Source organism: Triturus cristatus, chromosome 7 (genome assembly GCF_964204655.1).
Source record: "Triturus cristatus chromosome 7, aTriCri1.1, whole genome shotgun sequence".
Lineage (NCBI taxonomy): Eukaryota > Metazoa > Chordata > Amphibia > Caudata > Salamandridae > Triturus > Triturus cristatus.
The window spans coordinates 1585586177-1585609916 of NC_140590.1; the positions used below are offsets into that span (position 1 = coordinate 1585586177).

A 23740-nucleotide genomic window follows, 5' to 3' on the forward strand; every position below is an offset into this window, starting at 1 on the left:
CTTTTTATTTTTTTCCACCGCCCGCCTCACCCCCCCTTTCCGGTAGCAGCCGCTACTGCCAGACCAGGGCTGTTCAGCACTGGTCGGCAGGGAAGTATCCTCACAATATTTTAGGATATCCAAAGGAGACAAATTTACAGACAACGAATCTAAACACCGACTAGCTGCAATAGTCAGTGGCTAAATTGAAAATCTGTCACAGTACCTTGGAATGGACCGTGCGGGATCTGCATCTTTTCTGCGACATGCTACTATGTATTTTGCCTCTGAGAGCGCTGAGAGGCGGGCTCTTGACGGAACTAGAATATCCACGCTCTCTAATCTCAGCTTAGACATAAGTGAGCCGATGCATGTATGGCTGCCATGCAGCCACGTAGAAGGTGATCAACACCCAAAAGAAATGTTAAAAGAGCAGGAGAAAAGGAATTTGCACAGGGTTCACTGGAGCCAATCAGGCCTTGGCACTGTTTGCCACAGTTAACTGAGAGGCCAATGGTTGGTTTGCAATTAAAAAGCTGCAAATTTAGCCTATCCGTAATAAATGGCGGCCTGTTCTCTTGATAGAGTTTGGGTGAGGAAATCCCACTGAGGAGGAAGTAGATAGCAATTTCTCATGCAGGAGGGTTCTTGCCCAGTAGACACCATGGTCTGTATAGGCGTTTTGGAGGACCTGCTATAATTTCCGTCAATGAGTACAAAACTGGATGGTCTGTTTTGGTTTAATTTCCACAAATTCTGCGTACGCGCTGGCCAGATGCCGGGTTGGGTCCCCCTAGAAACTGTTGAGTTAGAGGCTTATAGCAAGGGTTGTTCAACAAGGAGGCATGGAACACCCTGGTGGCATGGATATGCCCTTTTAGCACCAATATAATTTAATATCAATGATTGATGAAAGTTATTTTATTCATGCCCTTTTCCAAAACCCCTGTCGAGTATTCATTGCATGTATGCAGCAGCTGCGACAATCACGTTTTCAACTAACACAATATACTGTAATACACCAGGCATATCTCACTTCCCGAGTGCTCCACAAAATCTACCCAGAACGCCAGACTCTTGTCCCAGTTGTAGGCAATCAGATACACACTTCGTCCATATGGTGTAGGACTGTCCCGCGTTGGCACACTATTGGTGGGCAGTGATAGATCGTTTGCAGACTGTCACGGGGTGGACCATACCCGCCACTATAAAAGGGGTTGTGTTGGGGCTTCTACCCACACCAATAACCAAGAAACCCACTAGGAAGTTCATCCAACTGGGCCTAGTGATAGCAAAAAGGGGAATCGCGACTCATTGGCTAAGTCCAGATCCTCCCACGGTTGAAAAGTGGGCCAGGGATATGCAGGAGTGGGCCACCACACAATTAATTCGGATACGAAAGGTCAGAAGGGATGACAAACTTGAAGAAGATGCAAGGGCTTGCTGCTTAATGATTACAGACCTAACCAAAGAGAAAGACCCTCGGGAGAGGGAGTTTGACCCTTTACTCAGGGGAGCAATGACACGTTGGCGACACCCGAGGTCCCTCCTATGCTAGACACCAGCTTAGACGGGTGAGGTACATGATAAGACAGACGGGTCTCCAGTCTTAGGGGATGCATAGCAGCTCATGACCGGGGAGGGGGGAGGGGCAGATAAATTCTAAGTTGTTGTTACTTGTAGTTGGAAATGTGACAATGGCATATGCGATTTGTGTGATAACACTTGGAGATAAGAAGGGAAGTAATCAATAGTCTATGATGAGTGAACTTGTATCCTTGTTGAACGGAAGCGAGAATACTGTAATTGTTGTGATACACCTGTTTGGAAATGTATTACTACCACGCAAATGTCAATAAAAAAAAATTGAAAGAAAAAAATACTTATAAGCATGAGATGCAATTGCATGACTGATTTTCATCTTGTAATAAGGAATACAGGGTATCCTTCACATTTGTGGTGGAGTTATTCATCTGCAAAACTCTGCAAGTCCCTTAGTCGCCAATCAATAAGCACAGAGTCTGAAATGTAAACAATCATCAATTTGACAACAATAGAGGGGTGACTTATAAGCAACCGTGCATATTGTATGGTTAGGGACATTATGGTCAGATTACAAAACTTTTAAGAAACTTTTCCGACAACTAAAACGTGTTTACCAATGTACTAAATCCATTTACCGAATCGTAAAAGGATTTGCGATTCTGTTAATGACTTTAAAATGGTGTACAAATTGCTATTGAAAATGGGTATGTTCTGGTTGCCTCTTTCAAATTGCGATTCAGTACCATATGTATCAGTGGTTGGTAGTACCCCATTCACAGATGGGAACTGGAACACCTTTCCCTTTGTGAATTTTGGAAAAAGTTTCCCAGTGAGTCGGCAGTGGTCCAATTTCTCAAATAATTATTTTTTTAAAACTTTTTTCTTTATAAAAAACATTAGCCGCGTTTTAGGGAAATCGGGCTGCTGTATAAAAGGTACTCTATTTAGGTATGGAGGTTCTTGAGCAAAGAGCTATTCGGGACTGCCTCCTGACTGAACAAGTGTGACTCCAAAGGCAATAACGATGGATGTTGCTTCACTGGAATGCTAGAGATAGCAGAAGTATTGAACTGTGCAATAGTGGAAGGAATGCTTGAAAAAATCTCAGCCACTGGTGATCAAATTGGGCCTCATTCCAGACTATGGGCTAGATGTAGGAAGCCAATTTGCGCCCGCAAACGCTGAAATTTGCAGAATTTCAGCGTTTGCGATCGCAAATTAGCAGTGTGCAATGTAGCACACAATGAGCCCCTCGCAAAATAAGGAATCGCATATTTGCGATTCCCTATTTTGCGATTACATTTAAGGACTCGCAAATTGCGATTCCTGAAATGAAATCTAAGTGGCACAAATGAAAGTGCAATTTAGCCTTAAGGAATCGCTAATTACCACCAACTTCAAGTTGGTGGTAATTAGCGATTTTCTTTAAAAAAGCACTTTTTTGGTTTTTTAAAAGTGCCATGTGGCACACATTCATGCCCTTAGGGCATGTATGTGCGCCACATGTGCACACATGAACATATCAGGGGTGCAACAGGGTGTCCCTCTGGAACCCTTGCACCCTTGAAATTGCGCACGCAATTTGCGAGTACCTATTGGGTACTCGCAAATTGCGTGTGCAATTCCCATTCATTCCTACGGGCCTCTAGGCCCATAGGAATGAATGGGAAGGTATTCTTTGATTGCGAATTGCAATTTGCGATTCACAATTAAGGAATATTAAGGAACCGCAAAAAATATTGCGATGCCTACCTACATGGCATTTTGCGAGTCCTTAATAGCGATTCCCTAAATATCGCTATTAAGGAATCTCAAAAATGCATTTACCTACATCTGGCCCTATGTTTTTTTGTGCACTATGCCACTAGAGACCAGCAATAAGAAATCAGCGTTGGTCCTGCTCCAATCAGAATAGTCAAGCCTGGACTGCCTGCCTAGGTCCTATACAGATGGGAATATAAACAACCCAGACGGGTTTCGGCCCACTTAGGCCTCGTCAATGAAGTATAGATTGAGTTCTGCACAACAAGCAATCGACCCACATTTGGGCATAATTGTGAAACTTACACAATGGTCTAGAATGAGGCCCTCAATGATTGCTAGTGGCTGAGATTAATTCAACCATTGCTTCCATCAGTTTGTTGTTTGTCAGGGATAGCAGAAGTGACATCACACCCACTTTGATCGTTCTGCTTCCAATGGCATTAACATGTACCTGAGACCTGCAATAATTGATGATTTGCTGGTGAAAGAAAAGGCAAGGAACAGAAAGAATAGGATATATACAGGAATCCTAGAGACCAGTTTGCAAGTTCCTGCTGCTGGTTCATGCCCTTGAGACCAGGGAGAGCAAGGGAAGTGCCGGGTGCCAAAAGACAAGCCAGGTTAGCAAGTAGTCCACATGGCTACCCTGAATGATGTCCAGGGAAAGAACTCAGGAATTTTTTGGGAGGGCAGTTTAATAATGCACGATTTCGACCCGAAAGTATCAGAGTGCTTTACATGGGCACCAGTTGGGTTACAGGTGGACACGTTTGTTTTGTTAGGCACAGGGAAATTAAGAGATTTTCCCAGAATCACAGAATGTTGAGCATCCCTGCCAAGACTCAAACCCAATTCCCCCGCTTCGAGGTCGACTACTCAAGCCGTTAGGCCACATCTACTGAATATAAGAACATGACTCTCACTGTGTTTGATTCTAACTGCACACAACTATCTCATAGCATGCTCAGTATTATGACCAACAGTAGGTAAGGGTCCATAAGGGCATATTATGTGTGGTGCTTTGCAAAACTGATAAATGGATATTAATAAGTAAATAGGTGTTCTAAGGCACCAGGCATTACCATATAATGATACCACTTCTGACCTCCATTTTTATGTTAATCATTCTTGAACAATGAGGTTCAGTGTTCAGATCATAAATAATGTTGAAGGAGTAGTTTTCTTGAATCACATTGACGGGTGTAGATCAGAAGGCGTTCACACCTTCCTAATGACGGAAATTCTCCCTTACATGTAAAGCGCTACAGATCATCGTTCAATTAATCAACGAGTTCACATGTGTTCACTAGACGCTGTATTTAGCAGAGGTATTAATCCCTAATTTACTTGTCTTCTTAATGAACATGTCGAAAAAGAGAATTATCTGCGTCCCCTAGGAACAGCCGCCACTGAAGAGGCGTCAGTCAACACCCGCTACAGGACTGGCGGAAAGCCGCTCTTGATAATGGTGTTCTGTTTCTCCAGGTGGATAGAATATCCCAAAGTTGCTTTTGGCCAGCATTTCAGGCATTTAAGAAGATTATGTTTCATTTGCATAAGCTGGCATTGTCAAAGTCTTAAATTACTCCTATGAAATTGACTTTGGTGTAAACATAGACAACTTGTACAGTCTCTGTGCCAATCAAGGGAATTAGTTTGGTTACTTATATAGACGCAAAAGGCCAATCTAGCAATATCCCCTTACCCGGATTGTTCTCAGACAACGGGGTGGATCAAATGCACAGTGTTGAAGGATGCTTAAATGTTAGGAAGCTATTTCCCCCTTGTGATGATAGGAAGTTCAAACACTGCTAAAGGAGATTGTCAGGGCAATGCCTGTCAAGCTACACAATACTGTTCATCAGAAGCACTAGCATAAAATATGACCATGATCACTAAATTCTCCAGCACAGTGTGGTTTATAGTTTATAATTGAAAAACCATGCAATGACTTTGCTGCGAGCATAAAAACTAAAAAAAATGTGATACGTGAAGATTTTTGTCAGAAAATAATTGTAGTAAAAGGAAAGTTCATAATGTTCCAACCCTTTAAAATGTATTACATTTATCCACCGCAAATTAAAGCGTATGGCGGATGAAGATTTACACACTTCTATGCATTTTTAGCGATGCACAAAATTTCACAGAATCCAATATTGTGAGTTGTCGGGTTTTACTATGGAGTAATCGCACCCTGAAAAAGTCAGTGACCACGCCTTATGTTTATTCCCTCAAGGAAAACTTATTGCCCAGAATGATAGCATGCAGAATCGCATTAATTCTGCATATTTTCCTTCCTCCTACTTGATAAGCTTCCCCAAGCAAATTTTCCAAGGTAAAAGGATTCTGTGGCAAATGGCGGGTGTGCAGCATTGCTGCAAACTCAGAATTCCATGATCTGGGTAAGCCCTGTCTGTACCCGGTCCAGATATTTCTGGCCCATTCAAAACGAGGGTGAATATGTTGGAAAATCTACAAAAACCATAGCTACCCAAGCATATTTGTATTTCTTCTAGTTGCATTCCTGAGGATTACCCACAGATGGTCAATTTGTTGGTTTTGTGGAACATGTGAACCATGATTCTTCACATGAAGAAATCTAGGCCTGGATGTGACATTCCACTCGCTTGCGGAGTTTCTCCCACTCTGCGTAGCGAGTAGAGTTCAGAAAATATCTCCTCGGCTGAGATTTTTCTTCGTTCGTGCTCGCCAATATTATTGATGAGCAAGAGTGAGGAAAATCTGGCGAGATTTCTCAAATCGGGCAGTCGCAGATGGCAGCGACTGCTCACGTTGAGAAACCTTCTGTTCGCGTTGAGGCAGCTGCTGCTCGAGTAGAACATCTACTCGACCAACAGAAAGAAGCAGAGCCCTCTTGCGTTGCGCATGGCACAGTTCATGCTGATTTTCCAGCACGAGACAAACACCTGGTGCTAAAAATCAGCACGAACGGCATGACCTAATGTACACTGCTGCTTGCGGGACGCCGCATAGCGCGGCCGAGATTTTTGGTCACTTCACGGAGTTGCGTATCGTGGAACTTCACGAACCCCGCAAAGGCCTCATGAAATCCCTTCTACAGTATCTGAAAATAAAGGGTTTTGGTGACATTCCCTTTTGTAACTACACACTTATTTAAATTCTTCTTTTGGAACTAACACATTGTGTGCAATTAGGGTGGAAAGCTTCAGTGGGAATTTCAGTATTAGCAGTTCATTGAGAAAGCAAAGACTATCCCAGATTTATACTACCTTGGTGGACAATACTTCACTTGCAAGGAATAAAGCTAGCCTGTAGCAGGTACTTGATGGTCAGAATTGTGATACCAATCTGCACATCTGGGGTCACTAATATAACATCATTCAGGGTCAGTCAGGTGTAGAATATGTAAATTTTTTGTGGCCTCTCATTCTTCTATCACTTAATCGAGTACATGTAGTTTTTTATTATCAACAGTGCAAAAACAAAAGCAGATATTGGTCTCTAAGAAACAAAACAAAACCATGTCAATGACAATCCAGTGATGGTCAACAATCTGGCTTATGGCGATTAACTAATAACATAAAAGAAAGTTAGGGATGCAAACAATTGGTGCGTTGCAGGAAATGACGTGATTTAATGCAATAATCTTAGGCATTTCATGTAACAATCATAATGCGGAATGCTGGAAGTTACACAAGATTATACCAGTTTAAATCACATTTTATCTGGGTGTACATATTATGAACGTATGGGTACAATGTTAGGACGCTTTGCGAAATATTTGCTCACCCTCCACTAATCTAAATGATTCCTATCACTGTGTAGGTTTTCTTGCATATACCAATAATAACTCAAATATATATTTTCTGAATGGAATATTTGGTGCAATTAATGTAATTGTAGGTGACACACAGTACCCCAGTGTAAACTTCACTGTGTTTTGCCGTCTGCTCTGCAGTAAAACACCATAGATATCAATGGCGCCAACAATGACAGGTCAATCTTCATTGTACACAGGGAGGTTGACACATACTTGTCGTATTCGATTTTTATTAATTATTATATAATAATATATTTTGGTATGTTGTTCCCCGTCCTGGAAGAGCACGCTGCTATCTCGGACTCTCATTGCCTTGAGTGTGTTTTCTGTTTAATAAAAAATGAAACTGTTGTCTTAAACCGCTCCTGGCCTATGGCCATGGACTGTTATAGGTGCTTACGGACTGCCGGGTGCTTTGCCGCTGGCTCATTTGAATGTATGGCGTTACACTGCGGGCCCACGGGCTCTATAGCGGCCGGCCCTGGTGGTTGTAGGCCCTTGTATGTCTTTTATTGTGTGCTAACGGTTTCTAATAATAAAAAAAAAATATATATATATATAGATATATTTTGGTATTTTTTGTACCTCTGGTTATTTTCATACGCTTTTTTTGGCAGACATCATCAATATTGACACATCACTACCTTCATGCAGGCAAGTACCTTTTCCAACTCCCCTACAGTTGGGAACAGTTGTCAAAACTCCTACGGGGGTGTTTACACAGAACATCGGAACCAAAGATATCGTGGGACAAAATATTGTGCCAATAATATCGAGAATAAAAATATTATCAAGGCAAGTTTCTATAGGTAAGTAAAGTTTTACTATACTTAACTCCACATATATGTACCTTGGTGATATATATATCTTCAAGGTATGTAGATGTGGAGGTAAGAATAGTAAATCTATACTTACCTAGTTGCACTTACCTTCTATATATTTTAGTCCTCGATATTTTTTACATGATATTCTATCCACACAATAATTTTGGTTCCGATATTCTGTCAGTGATCTCCTACGCGACCTCATAATGGTTGACTATGTATGAGGGATCCTAATAAATTCTTTACTCTTTTCCAGCATTTTACAGACTTTATTTCATGAGTACAGTTGGGGAGGAAGATGGGATTGAATAGCACAATACATCGAAATAGAATAAAGGAATACAAATTCAATGCCCCCTTACAATGAGGTTTTTGGCCTTTGATCCAGAGGTACTAAGGGCCCGATTCACAGAACTAACTTAAGACAAAATCCTAAACTTACTACTTTTGTTAATCACAGAAGGCATTTAGTAGTAGTAAAGTTAGATTTTTGTTGTAATTTTGACTTAAGACAAGCTTAAGACAGACTTAATACAGACTTAAGACAGACTTTAGACAAACTTAAGGCAAACTTAAGACAGACTTAAGACAGACTTAAGTTAGGATTTTGTCTTAAGTTTGTCTTAAGTCTGTCTTAAGTCTGTCTTAAGTCTGTCTTAAGTTTGTCTTAAGTCTGTCTTAAGTCTGTCTTAAGTTTGTCTTAAGTCAAACTTAAGACAAAATCCTAACTTTACTACTACTAAATGCCTTCTGTGAATACCAAAAGTAGTAAGTTTAGGGTTTTGTCTTAAGTTAGTTCTGTGAATCGGCCCCTAAGAATTTGTAAAAGGAAGATGAAAAGAAGGAACTGAGATTTGCAAATTGATTCTGGTTGTGAGAGCTGAGCAAAGTAGTACTAGGTGGGTTCGCAAAATAAGGAATGGGAATGGCTGCAATCAACCTACCTAATTATTATACATATATTGTGACTAACACCAAATGGATACAATCACAGAGTTGGTTCCCTGCAAGAGTTAGCAGACCACCCTGTATGACTGTATCTAAGTAAAGATTTTTTTTTAAGCCGCCTATTTCCTTAAAGGAAACGGGCTTCTTCTTTTTTTTTTTTTAAATAAAACGTTTTCTTTTTTTAATACTTTTTCTGGGAGTTGGCAGTCCTTTGGACCGACTCCTTCCCCAGAAATCTCTTCCACGATTCAGAAAGGGGAAGGGATCTAAAGAGACCCTTCGCCTTTTGCAAATTGGTTAATACCCCACCTTGAGAGTCAGTATCTTTTCAATGGTTTGCCTCCAGATTTCCAGTTGCAAATTGTTGATACGATACTGATCCACACAGTCGCGGCTCGCATTATTCATGGGTTGGGGGGTCATGCGGGTGTTGGGGCGGGTGGATTAAAAAAATAAAACTTACCTTACAGGGCCTCGTACCGCCTCTGCTCCTGGCCGGGTTCTGCGTTTTCCTGCTGATTTGCTTGAACAGGATGCAGGCATCCTCCCTCCTCTCCCCTAAGCCAATCACAACGCTGCAATGACAGCATTGTGATTGGTGCGGACAGTGACCAGCCGGGCGCCTGTAGGGAGGCAATTTTCTCTCTGTGGGCTGCATGAAGCCTACATAGAGAAAATGCAGAGTGTGCATGACTGTTTTGGTCGGCCCCAGAGGGGCGACTAAACATTCAGGGCCCAAAGCATTGGGCAAGCCACTCCTCCCCGACTCGCCTCCCCCCAACCAGGCATACCCTTCTGCTTTCTTGCAGTGCGAAAGCAGAAACATACAATTATATTTTAATGGAGGAGATGCCCCTGGGTCCACAATTCAGAAGGGGAGCCCACAACACATCCCTTCCAATTCCCAATTCTATATCTATTTCTAAACCCATTTAGTGATCATGAGAAACGCATTTTTTTTTAAACAAACTATATTGATTTTATAGATGTACAGTACCTCTTGCATCCACTGTTTCTGAAGTCATAAATTATACCCTTTGAAGTTATAACACAACAATACTTCACTGTGGCTTCATCTAAAAGTGGGATAAAGTCTATGAACAATTGTGTAGTTGCAAAGACCAGGACAAACTTATTGCGAATTGGCATACAGACATATTCAGAAGTAACAAACCCGTGAAACCACCCTTCCCTACCACCCTCCTGACTCACCCCTACCTATCTACATGCGGGTGTAAGATCCAACTCGAGCGAGGTGCTATAGTCGAGCTGAGTTAGCCTGATTTGTGTATTGTCATTTGGCCGACTGCTTAGGTTGGGCTTGTGGTCTCAACCTACGGTACTGGTTTAGTGATCAGGAGAAACTTTACAGTTTTGCCAATTGGATTTACTACACTAGAAAAAGAATTTCATTATTTGCAAACACTCATTTACCGGATTGGAGGACCTGCGAATTTTAAAAACCATTCATACATTTCGAATTTAGGGCCTGATTATGATGTCTGTGAACCTGGGTTCACCGCCATCGTAAGGCCGAATTCCACCTGCCACAATGTGATGGCGGGCGGTGTGCGTTGCGGATGTAAAGCCTGTCCGCCACGCGTCCAACAGCAGCAATCATTACGATTGGCTGTCGGACCACCCCGCATCCACAGAAAGGTGGCGGTGCCTAGCAGGCACTGCTGTCCACCAGATTAGGATTCTGCATCCCGCCAGCCTTTCCATGGCGGTTCAATCGCCATGGAAAGACTGGCGAAGAAATACTTTGGGGGCCCGTTGCGGGCCCCACTTGTGCAGGGGCTGGTTGATTGTACACTGTGCACTTGGGGGGCAACTATGGTGCCCGCTACATTTCACTGCACTGTGTGGCAGGCACCGGATGGTGCCTGCCACAAAGTGCAGGGAAATGCAAACAGTGCATTTTCAACATTGCAGCGCGTGCTGCAGCCAGCAGCACCCACCGCAATGTTAAACATGCCATTTGCAGCCGCTGTGGTGGAGGTCGCATAGTAATATCATTTGCGGGACTGCCGCTAATAGGCGGCCGGTCCCAATCCCTGGGACGATGGCGGACGGACTCAAGTCCCTTAGTTCAGAACTGAGCTAATAAAGCTGTTTAGCCTCTCAGAGGAATTTATCTGCAGGCCTTTCTATCTGTATTAATTGAATAATAATATAGCCCAAATATTCATATTTTCTTCTCCTTTTGTTTCTTTATGGGGGGGGGCAAACCACAAAGGCAAGTAAGAGTATGTAAACTAGCACTGCAGGGATACCCTTTTATATATAACATGAGAACCTTTTTATGTACTCTTCATTGCCCTTGTGAATCGCCTTCGCTGCCAGGACCTGTACTCACAGAGTCCTGAAGACCTGACCCTCCACCACCCCCTCTGGTGCAGTTTCCACGGGGGCCTTCTCCGACTCCAACATGCACACACGTGTGCCCTCGTGCACTTGTGTTGTTGAAGCTGCAATGTCCTGCTGAGCTGGAAGTATCATGCCATCCTGTGTGCTTATGAGTCATCAAGCATTGTTCAATAAACGTAGACTAGTAATTCTAATAACATTGTGGAGAATGTGACCATGATTTCATTTTGCATTGCAAACTACACATATTAATTTAATCTAGCACAAATAAGTGAGCTGGGGGTGTATACAGGATTTCCAGCCTGTAAGGAATGTTAGGGAGAAGTAAATGTCATCAGAATGCTGAGGCTGTCTGTGTCTTGTAGTCTACAGAATGGTCCAATTGGAATTGGAGTGAGTGCCGAACCCTGCAAAACATAATAGCCCAATCAGGGCCAATGAATGATGTATGACATGAGTTCATGCTTTTCCATTGGTAATAATTTCCTTATTACGTTTGAGTTGTGACATCTCTAGTCATCTTTAATAATGAAATGACATAGCTGCTCAACTGTAATAGTTTGTTACAGGTGAGTTATGACGTCATAAAGCCTGTTGCTAGAGCCAGCAGCCAAGATGAAAGACAGATTACACAGCATAATTACAGCTGCAGTTCAAATAACGAACACGTGACCTGGCTTTTGCTTGTGCTGAATTGTTTTTCTAAACATGAACCATGATGACACACAAAGAAGATATATTTGGCAACACGTTTATTTTTGCATGTTATTGGCTTTACAGACAAGATCAAATTTGCAAGTTTATACACATTCTAAGATGCAGCATTTTTATTCTGTTTTACATTAAACTGATTCTAATATATTTTGCAACAAATTACAAATTGCTTTTTCGTGTGTTTAGTTTAGCACTACAGCTTATACTTCTATTTTTTGTTTTGCAACAATACTATCTCTTTCAAATATAAGAACATGACTCCAATGATTTAAGAGGTTTGTTGGATGGGTGAAGGTCTGAGGGAAAACGACCTCAACAGCGCAGTCAAATCACCGCAATACATTTGCATCGCTGCTTTTACAACGCAGGTCGTTACAACGACTTGCGCTGGATGGCGCTATAGACTAAGGAATAGTGTGATTTACTATTCCAACACCTTCCCTACTGAATGACGGCTGGAGTTGGAATAGTAAATCATACTATTCCTAAGTCCAGTGCCCTCCAGCGCAAGTCGTTGCAATGACTTGCGTTGTAAAAACAGCAATGTAATGTACCGCGATCTAAATGATCGCGTTGTAACATCATACATCCTGGTCTGACAATGTATGGAATAAAATACCCTCTGCCTTACATAAAAGCATATTGCAAGCCACAATGTCATTTTGTGAGCTTTTCGAGAAATGCGGCCTTTAGCCATGTCCCTAAATAAGGTCACAGAACTCTTCTGTGACTTGCAGTAGACGTATAAATTATAGCAGCGGATGCTTTATTCTCTGTATTTACCACACAATGCAAATTGTGCGATAAAGACAAAAATGTTTGGTAACCTGGTTACCTCACATTTTTCCATTAACCGAGCAATTAAATAGGTGAATGATGGCCGTACCAGCCCCAGAGACTCAAGATTGGTCAGTTTCCACCAACATTAGAACCACCCTGCTTCTACACCCAAAGACCTGGGGAAGCTCCTCCGTTGGAGGGGAGGAGCGCCACCCCACTTCAAATCCCTCCAAAACCATGAAAAATAAATGGCAATTTGTTACCATTTTATTTTCATCCCCATCCCGAACAGAACGTCAGGACATGGGCGGGGCTGCTGCTGAATGATAGAAGCAGGCAGTAGGGTGGGCTGTCCATGCACTTGTTTAAAGTGCTTATCTCTTTTTGGACGGCTGTCTTGCGACGGCCAGCCACACATGCGCACTTTAAACATCTCTAACCCAGCTGTCTCAAGACAAGCAAGTGCAGGCCTCCAGAGCGCTGTGGAGCACGTGAGGCCTCTCCCTCCAATCGGGGCGCTGCTCTCATGCTGCATGAGAGCAGCGCCATGATTGGTCAAGGAAGGTGCTGCATCCAGTTCCGGTAGTGAGAAGAGAGCCGCAGCAGAGGACGTCGCGTTCAAATAGATTTGTATTTATTTTATTTTGCGCACGCTCGCGCCCATGCTCTCCGTAGATGGTAGCCACCGCTGCCAAAGACCATGGTAACAGTCAACATGAGCTGACAACAAACATAACAATGTTCATGTCTATCTGCTGTTATGGTTTTGCTGCACTTCTATTCTTCTACCGAAGGCAGTCAATACTCGGGGCAGCTGACTTCTCTCAGTGCACCCTATGCTGCATATCTCTCTGTTCAGTGGCGTGCACAAGAAGCATGCACTTGTCACTGTCACGTGGCTTTTGGCAGCTGCACTGATGCCTCTGACAGCTAAAAGCTGCGGCATGCTTCCTTGCACACGCCTAAGCACAACACACAGCATGCTGGGAATTCCCGAAAGGTTTGCTCGCTGAATAAGAGAGCTGGTTAGACAGATGATTGGGGAGGCCCCATAACTAACGCTCACAGCAGCAGAGCGCGAGCGCAGAGGAGGAATATGAGCCGCCAGAAGTCCAACTGGCTTTAGAAAATGCACCAAAACTCAATGATGAAAGAAGGGGAAAGGAGTAAGAGAGAGATGTGGAACGCATGGGAGAGACACAGAGGCAGCCAGAGTCGGAGAAAACGAGACAGAGAGAAAATAGATAATGAAGAGACGCGAGTGAGGGAGAGAGAGACACCAAAAGAGACAGAGTGCAGGCAGGCAAATTAAAATTCAATGCGTTTTTGTAAAATACCTCAAATAAGCGTCTGAACATCCTAATACCTGCGGTTTCAATGTAAAATTAAATTCATGGATTAATTTCTGTCATCAAAACAGAAGAAAGAAATGAGGACAGCTGCCTGCTGTTCCTGGAGCACACACGTCACGTTGGCAATGGCAAGATACCTCGCCCTACTCTTAATTCAAATGAAAAGAAACTCTTTTTGGCTGGGGAACAGTTATGTTTTAAGAATTTCAACAGCAAAAATAATGTATAGCCATAAGCAGGCAGATGATTTAGGTGCAACAAATGAAGGCGCTACTTAACTTCACTAGTGAGAGGGGGCCATAGGTCATGATGCCCCTCTATTACGAATGACAACACACAGCATATTACTTCCGGTGCATCTGCATTTCCAGTTTATGCCATGGCTTCATCTCTTTCATTGTCTGGGGGTATACACATATGTACCAAGTACCACCCCACATGGTGCAGTGAGTTACAGGCTCATTAAGTAACTTTGTCAGTGTAGACGGGAAACACAAATACACGACTGCCAAACAGCGCATTGCCTTTGCATTGCGGGCTGAACAATGAATGCGTCTACTCTGGACCACACATTCCATGTACAATGCAAGCTATTACAATGACATACGTTAGGTAAAGCGGCGTTGGACTTTAAAGTCCAACGCTTTCCCTACTGTTACAGGGAATGAAGTTGGAATAGTAAATTATACCATTCCGAAGTCCAGCGCCCCCCTGAGGCAAGTTGTTGTAACGACTTGAGTTGAAAATGGAATGCGTGGTTCAGATGCATTTGTTGTGTCGCCCGCGTTGGTAAGGAACACGTGGGAAAGGAAAGCGTAGTTGTGTCATACAAGCGTGTAGAACAGGCTGATTTACTTTGGTAGCTTCAGCAATAGTTTGACTTTTGCCTTGCAGCCATAAATGTGTGAATACAGGCTTATTAGTACACACTTTCCACACAAATTGTGAAGCAATGCATATTCGAAGACATACCCAAATATTTTTCAATGGTCCACATGTCAAACAGCAGCAAGGCATGTGCTACTGAATACAGTCATCATTTTAGCCAACACAACACCAATAATACATAGTAAAAGAGAAAGACCGGGTCCTTATTGAGACCAATCAGTGGATAGGTCACAAGAGCACACATCCTACCTTTTGCAAGTTTAAGTGCTTGCCAGGGTTCATCCACATAACTGGCACAGCATTGAACGTGCATTATGTTGTGCTATTTCTCCTAAAGCAATGTATACATATATGTATGTTTACGTATGTATGTACCTGCTATTTGTATTCCGTGAACGTAGCAAACTGGAATCTGTCTGGTGCCTACTCAGATGAGGACTTCGTGATTTCTAAGCCAACATGTTTGTCTACGTTTCCACTTCTCCACATAGGAACATGTCCATTGTATGCCTGCCCATTTATACATGTGCTTGCTGCTCTACTGACCAATAACACACATCTCTTTTGGAGTAGTACCCAACAATACGAATCGAGGGTGTGTGTACCCCTCTAGAACCACATTCCTCAGTCTTGTTCACTCTTACAAATGTGTTGTCTCATACTCCAGACATGCATCTCTTAGAATGAAATGTTTACCAGCACATCTCCATTGGTTCCATGCACATTGAAATTACACGCTTGTCCCTGGAATTGTACAGTTTTATTCAAATACATTATGGGTTTCATCATTTATTCACTAGTCCCAAGGGTCATGGCTGTATGTATACACTAGTAGTTGTATTATTTCAGAAGAATTTCAAATTGCAGCATATCTTGGAAAATGTAATTACTGAAGAGATGACCTACCTAGTGGTCGCTTCCCCAAAAACATTTGAAACCGGCCGAAGTCTCAAGAATTTCAGGAAGTGATATCATTGATTGGGCCTATAAAATGTGTTCAACATAGAATAGTACATGAGACCAGGCAGGAGAGGTCTCCCCTGTAAACCAATCATTACAACCAACATTTACATGCTCAGAAAGGGTCTGTGAGGTCCTGAAAACTAAAGTTCCATAAGGTTACCACTACCTACTAGCCAAACGATGCGGGTATACGGCAGAAGCATCTAAAGCGTAGCCCGGGGAGCACCTTCATTATGTGGGTTCCTGGGATAAACCACCCATGAATGAGGGGGGATGCACCTGCCCAGATTGCTCTGTGGTTGCAGCCAAGTGTGTTCTGTTTGCCTGTCTTCCGGTTATCTAGTAAGGAAGTTTTTTTATAAAGGTGGAGAATTGTGAAAGTGGTGTCTACTGATGCAAGGAAGCATGTATGTGGTCCCTCTAAGGGGCGTGCGAAGTAACATAGCTTCTGACATCACACTTTCACTATTTTTGTGAAACTTTGCTGGAAGCTGACAAAGTTTTAAAACTAGATCATAAAAGAGGTACTATGCAGTGGCTGGAATACCCCAGCAGTGCATGTGCACCTCACCTGGCCCGCTGCAGGATGTCCAGTTTGGCACTTTCAGAAGCAGAGAAAGAAGATGTCCCTGCTGGTACTCAGGCCTAATGGAACTCTAAATGACAGGAGAAGCACATTCTATGCAACCGGATGTCCCATCCGTGTTGTGCGGGACACCTAGCTGTAAGCCATTGGGTCGCGCCAAAGCAGAATGACTTCTTGGGGGAGGTCAGGGAATTTTTGACTTTGTAAAATGTGAAATATCCCATCTAAGTCTGACTATGTGGGCGCAGGGTTGAGCTCCTCCCACTTCTGTCTCCAATCAGGATCGGATGTTTATATGATTTATTTAGCTAGTATAGTCCATCAAAACATGGATAATGTTTGTCATTACATGTTCTATATGAAACAGGTTTTATCTAAGATGATTTTCTATTTTCATTATGCATGCTGCAAAGAGCAAACCTTAAAGAAGGAGAGAGGAAAACAACATAATATAATAAGTAGATTAAGAAATCCAACGTATTGAATTATGAATAAATTCGCATCATCTGAGGATGGGCTCTACTGAGATAATCACACTGACGACATGAGCGACACTAGCAATAACTAGGAGGTATCTTGAAACCTAGAGGAAGGAAGCATCTACGCTATTGATATTTTCTTAGACACTTATTATGGTGTCCTGATGCATGGTGCTTTCTGCACTGCTGTCACGTGGGAGTGAGTCTGGGGAGAAGTTCTATTCTGCTTGCTCGTGCTGTGGTGCTGTGGTGCTCACTGTCAGGCTTGTGTTGTCCCTCTGTCAGCCTTGTGTGGTCCCGCTGTCAGCTTGTGTCGTCCCGCTGTCAGCTTGTGTGGTCTCAATGTCAGCCTTGTGTGGTCCCGCTGTCAGCCTTGTGTGGTCCCGCTGTCAGGCTTGTGTGGTCCCGCTGTCAGCTTGTGTGGTCCCGCTGTCAGCTTGTGTGGTCTCAATGTCAGCCTTGTGTGGTTCCGCTGTCAGCCTTGTGTGGTCCCGCTGTCAGGCTTGTGTGGTCCCGCTGTCAGCTTGTGTGGTCCAGCTGTCAACATTGTGTGGTACCGCTGTAAACTTGTGAGGTCCAGCTGTCAACCTTGTGTGGTCCCGCTGTAAGCTTGTGTGGTCCAGCTGTCAACCTTGTGTGGTCCCGCTGTAAGCTTGTGTGGTCCCGCTGTCAGCCTTGTGTGTACCTGCTGTCAGCCTTGTGTGGTCCCGCTGTAAGCTTGTGTGGTCCCGCTGTCAGGCTTGTGTGATCAGTCAGTCTTGTGCAGTCTCACTGTCAGCCTTGTGCGGTCCTGCTGTCAGTCTTGTGTGGCCCCACTGTAAGCTTGTGTGATTAGTCAGTGTTGTGTAGTCCCGCTGTCAGCCTTGTGCGGTCCCGCTGTCAGCCTTGTGTGATCCCACTGTAAGCTTGTGTGGTCAGTCAGTCTTGTGCAGTCCCGCTGTCAGCCTTGTGTGGTCCAGCTGTCAACCTTGTGTGGTCCCGGTGTCAGTCTTGTGTGGTGCAGCTGTCAGCCTTGTGTGGTCCTGCTGTCAGCCTTGTGTGGTCCCGCTGTCAGCCTTGTGTGGTCCCGCTGTAAGCTTGTGTGGTCCCGCTGTCAGGCTTGTGTGGTCCCGCTTTCAGCCTTGTGTGGTCCCGCTGTCAGCTTGTGTGGTGCTGACTGTCAACCTTGTGTGGTCCCGCTGTCAGCTTGTGTGGTGCTGGCTGTCAACATTGTGTGGTCCTGCTGTCAGCCTTGTGTGGTCCCGCTGTAAGCTTGTGTGGTCCAGCTGTCAGGCTTGTGTGGTCCCGCTGTCTGACTTGTGTGGTCCCGCTGTCAGCCTTGTGTGGTCCCGCTGTAAGCTTGTTTGGTCACGCTGTCAGGCTTGTGTGGTCCCGCTGTCTGACTTGTGTGGTCCCGCTGTCAGCTTGTGTGGTGCTGGCTGTCAATATTGTGTGGTCCCGCTGTCAGCTTGTGTGGTGCTGGCTGTCAACATTGTGTGGTCTCGCTGTCAGCTTGTGTGGTGCTGGCTGTCAACATTGTGAGGTCCCGCTGTCAGCTTTTGTGGTGCTGGCTGTCAACATTGTGTGGTCCCGCTGTCAGCGGTGTGTTGTCCCGCTGTAAGCTTGTGTGGTCAGGCTGTCAACCTTGTGTGTTCTTGCTGTCAACATCGTGTGGTCCCGCTTTCAGCTTGTGGGGTGCCCGCTGTCAGCCTTGTGGGGTGCCCGCAGTTAGCCTTGTGTGGTCCCGCGGTCAGCTCCGTGTGGTGTAGCTGTCAGCTTGTATGGGACTGAGACAGGTCTACATACACATGATACTAATACTAATACCGTTGATGAACCAGTGATAATATAATTAAAAATACTACTGATTCTGTACATATGGCCAATACTTCTCGAGTGGATTGTCAAACGGTTGTTACTAGTACTACTCTAGTATTCATTCTTCAAGCACTTGTACTACGTCTACAAGCAATACTGCACTGCATCAGCTGCCAATACTGCTAAAAGAATATTAGTATTGCTAGCAGTCGCTGCTGGTGTTACCACTACTTGTACACTGCCTTCCCCCACACAGTGCTCCTACTAATGACCCTACTACTGCTACTACTACCATTGTTATTGGCAAAAGTATTAGTAATGAGATTGCTACAATTGCTCAGCTACTACTGCGACACTCATCCTCTTCCCCTGTTGTTGGGGAAGGGAGAGGATGTGGTGTAAGGGCCAGAGCTGCCAACTTCGGAGCTGGGGATCCAGGTTCGAGTCTCGCGTCGGCGCAACATTCTGTGATTCTGAGCAAATCACTTAATCTATCTGTGACTATGGACAGCGCCTGAATACCCTCGCGGGTGATGAGCTGCGCTCTACAAATCTGTGTATTTACTGTTAGTATTACCAATACTATTGGTAACTGTATTACAACAACTAATGAGGTTCCTACCACTGCCACTACTGGCGATATGACTGCTACTATTGGTACTGCTCAAGAGTATACTGCTGCTAGTAGGTCTACTTTAATGTAATAAAGCAGAAAACACTGTCATTGTTTAATGTTTGACACGACAGTGGTGGACAACAGACTTCATTCCTCATTTGTTCCATCAATCCCTTCCAGAGTGCAGTGGGAAGACTGGTTCAGTGGAAGTGAATGAGAGATATGTACAACTGGCACCGTGTTTCCTACTACATGCTATATATCCAAAAAGTATGGAAGGTTTTCTTGGGCTTTTCTTTCACTGGTGCATATATTGAGATGAAATAACTGCTTACATGGAGCCCTACGTTTCACAAAACAGCTAACAATGTTTTTTTTTCTGCAACAGAAACAAAAATAAGAAAATCGAAACAATTAATTGGATACCAACATGACCTTACCCCAGTGATTGACCTATTGGGGTACATTCTGCGTGCACTGTAAAAACCAATCACATGCAATATTCGAAGTGCACCATGGAGCAACATTTAAAGCTCAAACTGAGTTTGAAAAGAAAGCAACTGCACAAAACAGAAGGCAGTCTTACCTCAGGCAAGTAATGGACCGAAGCTAACTCATCAAACTTGTGCACAGGGAAGCTTTTCCATCACTACTAGTCACACCAATAACATTGCCTAGTCCTCATGAAAGAGTTGGGCTAATTAGATATACAAATGAGATCGCACTACAGTAAAAAAAAAAAAGTCTCACTTCTAAGGCCAATCATGGTTCTCCAACATTAGCATCCATCCATGGATGACATTGGCCCATCACTTCCTCTCAGGCAGCCTCACCTCAAGCGAGTAACAGACAAACCTAAGCCAATTCATCACAACTTTTGCCACTTTTTTGCTTGCCATGCCAATGATATTGTCTAGTCTTCGTAGAAGAGCTCTACTATTCTGATGTGTACAGTAGACCACGCTACGGTAAAACAAGCCTAACTTCTAGGACCAACCCTGGTTCTCCTCCACTCACACCCATTCATCCATCAATGCCATTGGTCGCTTCCTCGAGACGCTGTGCAATCACAGACTGCGAGCCATGAGGTCACAGAGCAAGCGCCCGTGGCGCGCTTTTGAGTCGCACAAGCCTTACCTTGGCCGCCACGGATGAGTTGGGTTTCTCCAGGAGGTCCCAGAGTTTCTTGCGCTTCTCGGCGCAACAGGTGTTATCAAACTCCTCCCCTTCCCTCTCGCGCAGGGTCTCGGCCTCCCTTTTTAGTTCTTCGTTCATCTGCTCTTTCTTCTGGTGGTACCGGGCCTGACAACACGATTCCAGGTAAATCTCGTCGATCCCCCAGTAGTCCAGCTCTTGGCTGAAGGACAGAGCGCACATTTCCTCCATCATGTGCAGTTTCCCTGTCCGGTAAAAGTTCAAAATCGACGTGAAAGCCCCCGGGTGCCTGTCAAAAAAGTACTCGTTTTCCTCCAAATTGTAGTCGTCGCAGATTTCCATCAGGGAGTCGTGCGAGTTGCAGTCCCGGAGTTTCCCCAGTCTCGTCCGGGGCAGTCTGTCCAGGGTCCGCCAGAGCACTTCGTGGGCCAGGCCGCCCACATTGAGCCTGACCCTCCGGGAGCAGGCCTTGCTGCGGATGATGTCCATGGGTTCTGGGGGCAGAGACGTCGCTGACCTCGAGCCATTCTTGTTCATGCCCGCAGGCATGTCTGTCGACAACATAAGGCTTACGGAGGGGGTTTAAAAACGCTGCGACGATCCACGCATCGGTCACTCAGGGACGGGTCTCCATGCGGCCCCCTTCACCTTTCATTCTGGAAGCTGCAAAGCAAAAGGAGAGAGGGAGGTGTCATTATGGCTGCTGGCGTGGCGGGCATCCCCGGTGACCTACAACATGAGCGCGAGAACCCTTCACACCGTGTCACGGGCTTTATCCATTAATCAGGCCAAGAAATAGCTTGTTTAATCTGCTCAGGGCGCAGCGGCGGCCCGCTCAGGGCCCTGCGGCCTGCCCTGAGAGCTGCTGGGGTGTGAGCCACGCTGGTCGCTGTCCGCCCCAGCAGTGCTGAAAGCTGGGATTTGCAGCCCACATTCCGCCAGCATTGCTCACTCTCTGCCCGGCTGCCGTCAGCTGCCAGTCAGGCTGCTCTCGGTGCGGCTGTGGGAACGGACCACCACGCTTGAGAGGGGTAGAAACTAGGTACCCACCGCCCTGACCTCTGCAGCGAAGCTGCAACTGTTGCTGCTCACACAGAGCCAGTTTTAGTAAGAGGGGTTAATGTTAATGACCAAAAGGCGTCTTGGCGCTAGTGTCAGTAGAACCATTTAAGACTGCAGTGTGAAGTCGAGGCTACAAAATTAACCACTTATAATTCAGGGAGTAGGACATATTTAGACATATTAGCAAGGATGTTTAGGTCAGGTGTTCAGTTCCTTCCTGATGATGTTCTGTAGGACTTTCCCACCTCTCTTATCCAGTTCTTCCTAAAATCTAGTGGCCTAAATGGTGACGGTTCAATGAAGGATTTCACCGGCCTTGGTGAAAGCAAGGAAAATTGTCAATTTGACTGAATGTGGGGTAGGAAAATCTAGCCATTTGCAGGATTCTATGGGCCCCTCGGGGCTCTGTGGTCTTATGCCACTGCACCTGCTGCGCCAATGATATCTACGCCCCTGGGTGCAACCTGAGGTCTTGGGTTGAATTCTCGGCACTTGACTACAACCAATGTGTGATTCTGGGCAGATCACTCTTATCTCTTGTTTCACCATCTGTTAAATAGGTATAATGCAAATATGTAATGCGCTGTTTTGTGATGTTCCAAATTACAAGTCTGTGTAAGGGGTGGTGAAGGGGGAAGTGGCCAATTCTATATACCTCACCATATGTCGGAGTATCGCCCGCTGCTATAAAACTGCTCTCTCTAAAATGTGTTCCTGATTCTTGGAGCTAGGTTGCCGTTTTTAAAACTACATGGAAAACACACACACTCTAAAGCAAGTGAGACTGCACGTCGCATGGTCACGAAGACCTTTTGCTGGGTAGGAGCTGCATTTTAGCAGGCCTTAGCTTGGCGGTTAGGACATCCGGGTTACCTGGTCTATCAGACACAGGCATGCTGGTCATAGGCTCAGAACGGATTTTAAAAAGTCTTTACAGGCGCGTGCACACAGTCACACTGTGTCCTTCACTGCCGTGACTGTTGCTAGAGATGAAAAACAGCATCAACACGTAGCGCCTCGCTAGTAGTAACTTTAAAATACGTTAGACAAGTGTACATACAGCGCTTCAGGAGCAAAGCGCTGGTAGCCCCGCCACCAGCCCGTGACGCGGCTTCAAGGCCACTTGAGCAGTAACTCTGACCCGGAGCATCGAGCCACCTGGAAGGGCAGGAGCGCCCGCAGGGTGCCTCGGTGCAGAGATGCGGCAGAGAGGCGCTAATATCACTTCCACGGGAACCCGAGCAACTGGAAAACGAATTGCGCTATTGATTTCCAACTCCATGTATATTGGTTCCCATTAATTACCGTGCTTTAATAGAGGCTCTGCTTTCCCAGCGTCTGTTGCTAATCATCGCATTAAGCCGGCCGGCGGGTATCTCTACCTCCACGGAGCATCGAAGCACGTCCCGGGGAAAAATAGAGACTGTCTGTGTCTTTAATTCTAAGCCGGAGACGCTTTTTGCGTGCAACCGAGGCTTATGCCGTAAAGCAGGCGCAGGGGGATTAGGGGGTGCGGGAAATCTCTCCTTTGAGGGGGTGGGAGAGTTAATACGGCGCACCTGGGGAAAAACACTAGGGGTGGTTAGGAGGCACGGGAGAGCCGGGGTGGTCCGGGGAGACCCTGCAGTGCTCCGTCTGCTACCATCCTACCTCCTTCCGAGACTCCAGCACGCAGCGCTCGGTGATATCCCAGGCTCCGCATCCCTGGCTCTGGTACCCAGCTCCAACCCTCGGCGCGCGCTCCTGGCTCCAGTCCGCCCAGGTCATTCCTTCCGGCCCATGCACTTTCACATCTCGCGGCCGCTTCCTCTGCGGGCGCTCGCTCCTCCGGCTGCCTTTCCCCCGCCGGCCCTAAATGGAGATCAACAAGTCTGGTCTGAACCTCTAGCTTCTTAGCCTGCGAATCCGTCCTGAGTTGTCTGAAGTTCACAACGGAACCTTGGAGGGTAGCGCCACCTACCGGCCTGAGTAGGAGTTTTCCGGGGAGGACAATATTTCATGGATGGAGAAAAATAGCCAATTTGCCTGCAAAGGCTTTAAACTTGGCAGCGTTACTAAGATTCACTCAAGGCGAGGCTGCGCGAAAACCAGTTGCATCAGAGCACGAGAAAAGCGC

General features: G+C 45.2%; 1 protein-coding gene across 1 annotated transcript in view; it reads right to left on the reverse strand.

Annotated features, from left to right (window-relative positions):
* KCNB1 (potassium voltage-gated channel subfamily B member 1) overlaps window positions 1–23423 on the reverse strand; it is a 598477-nt gene extending 575054 nt beyond the window's left edge. The window contains exons 1-2 of the mRNA XM_085619438.1: window positions 23275–23423; window positions 20545–21225 (exon numbers count right to left, since the gene is read on the reverse strand). Of these exons, the coding sequence (XP_085475564.1) occupies window positions 20545–21126 (582 nt within the window). The 5' untranslated portion in view covers window positions 21127–21225; window positions 23275–23423. The remainder of the gene's footprint in view (window positions 1–20544; window positions 21226–23274) is intronic.
* Window positions 23424–23740: the final 317 nt, after the last annotated feature.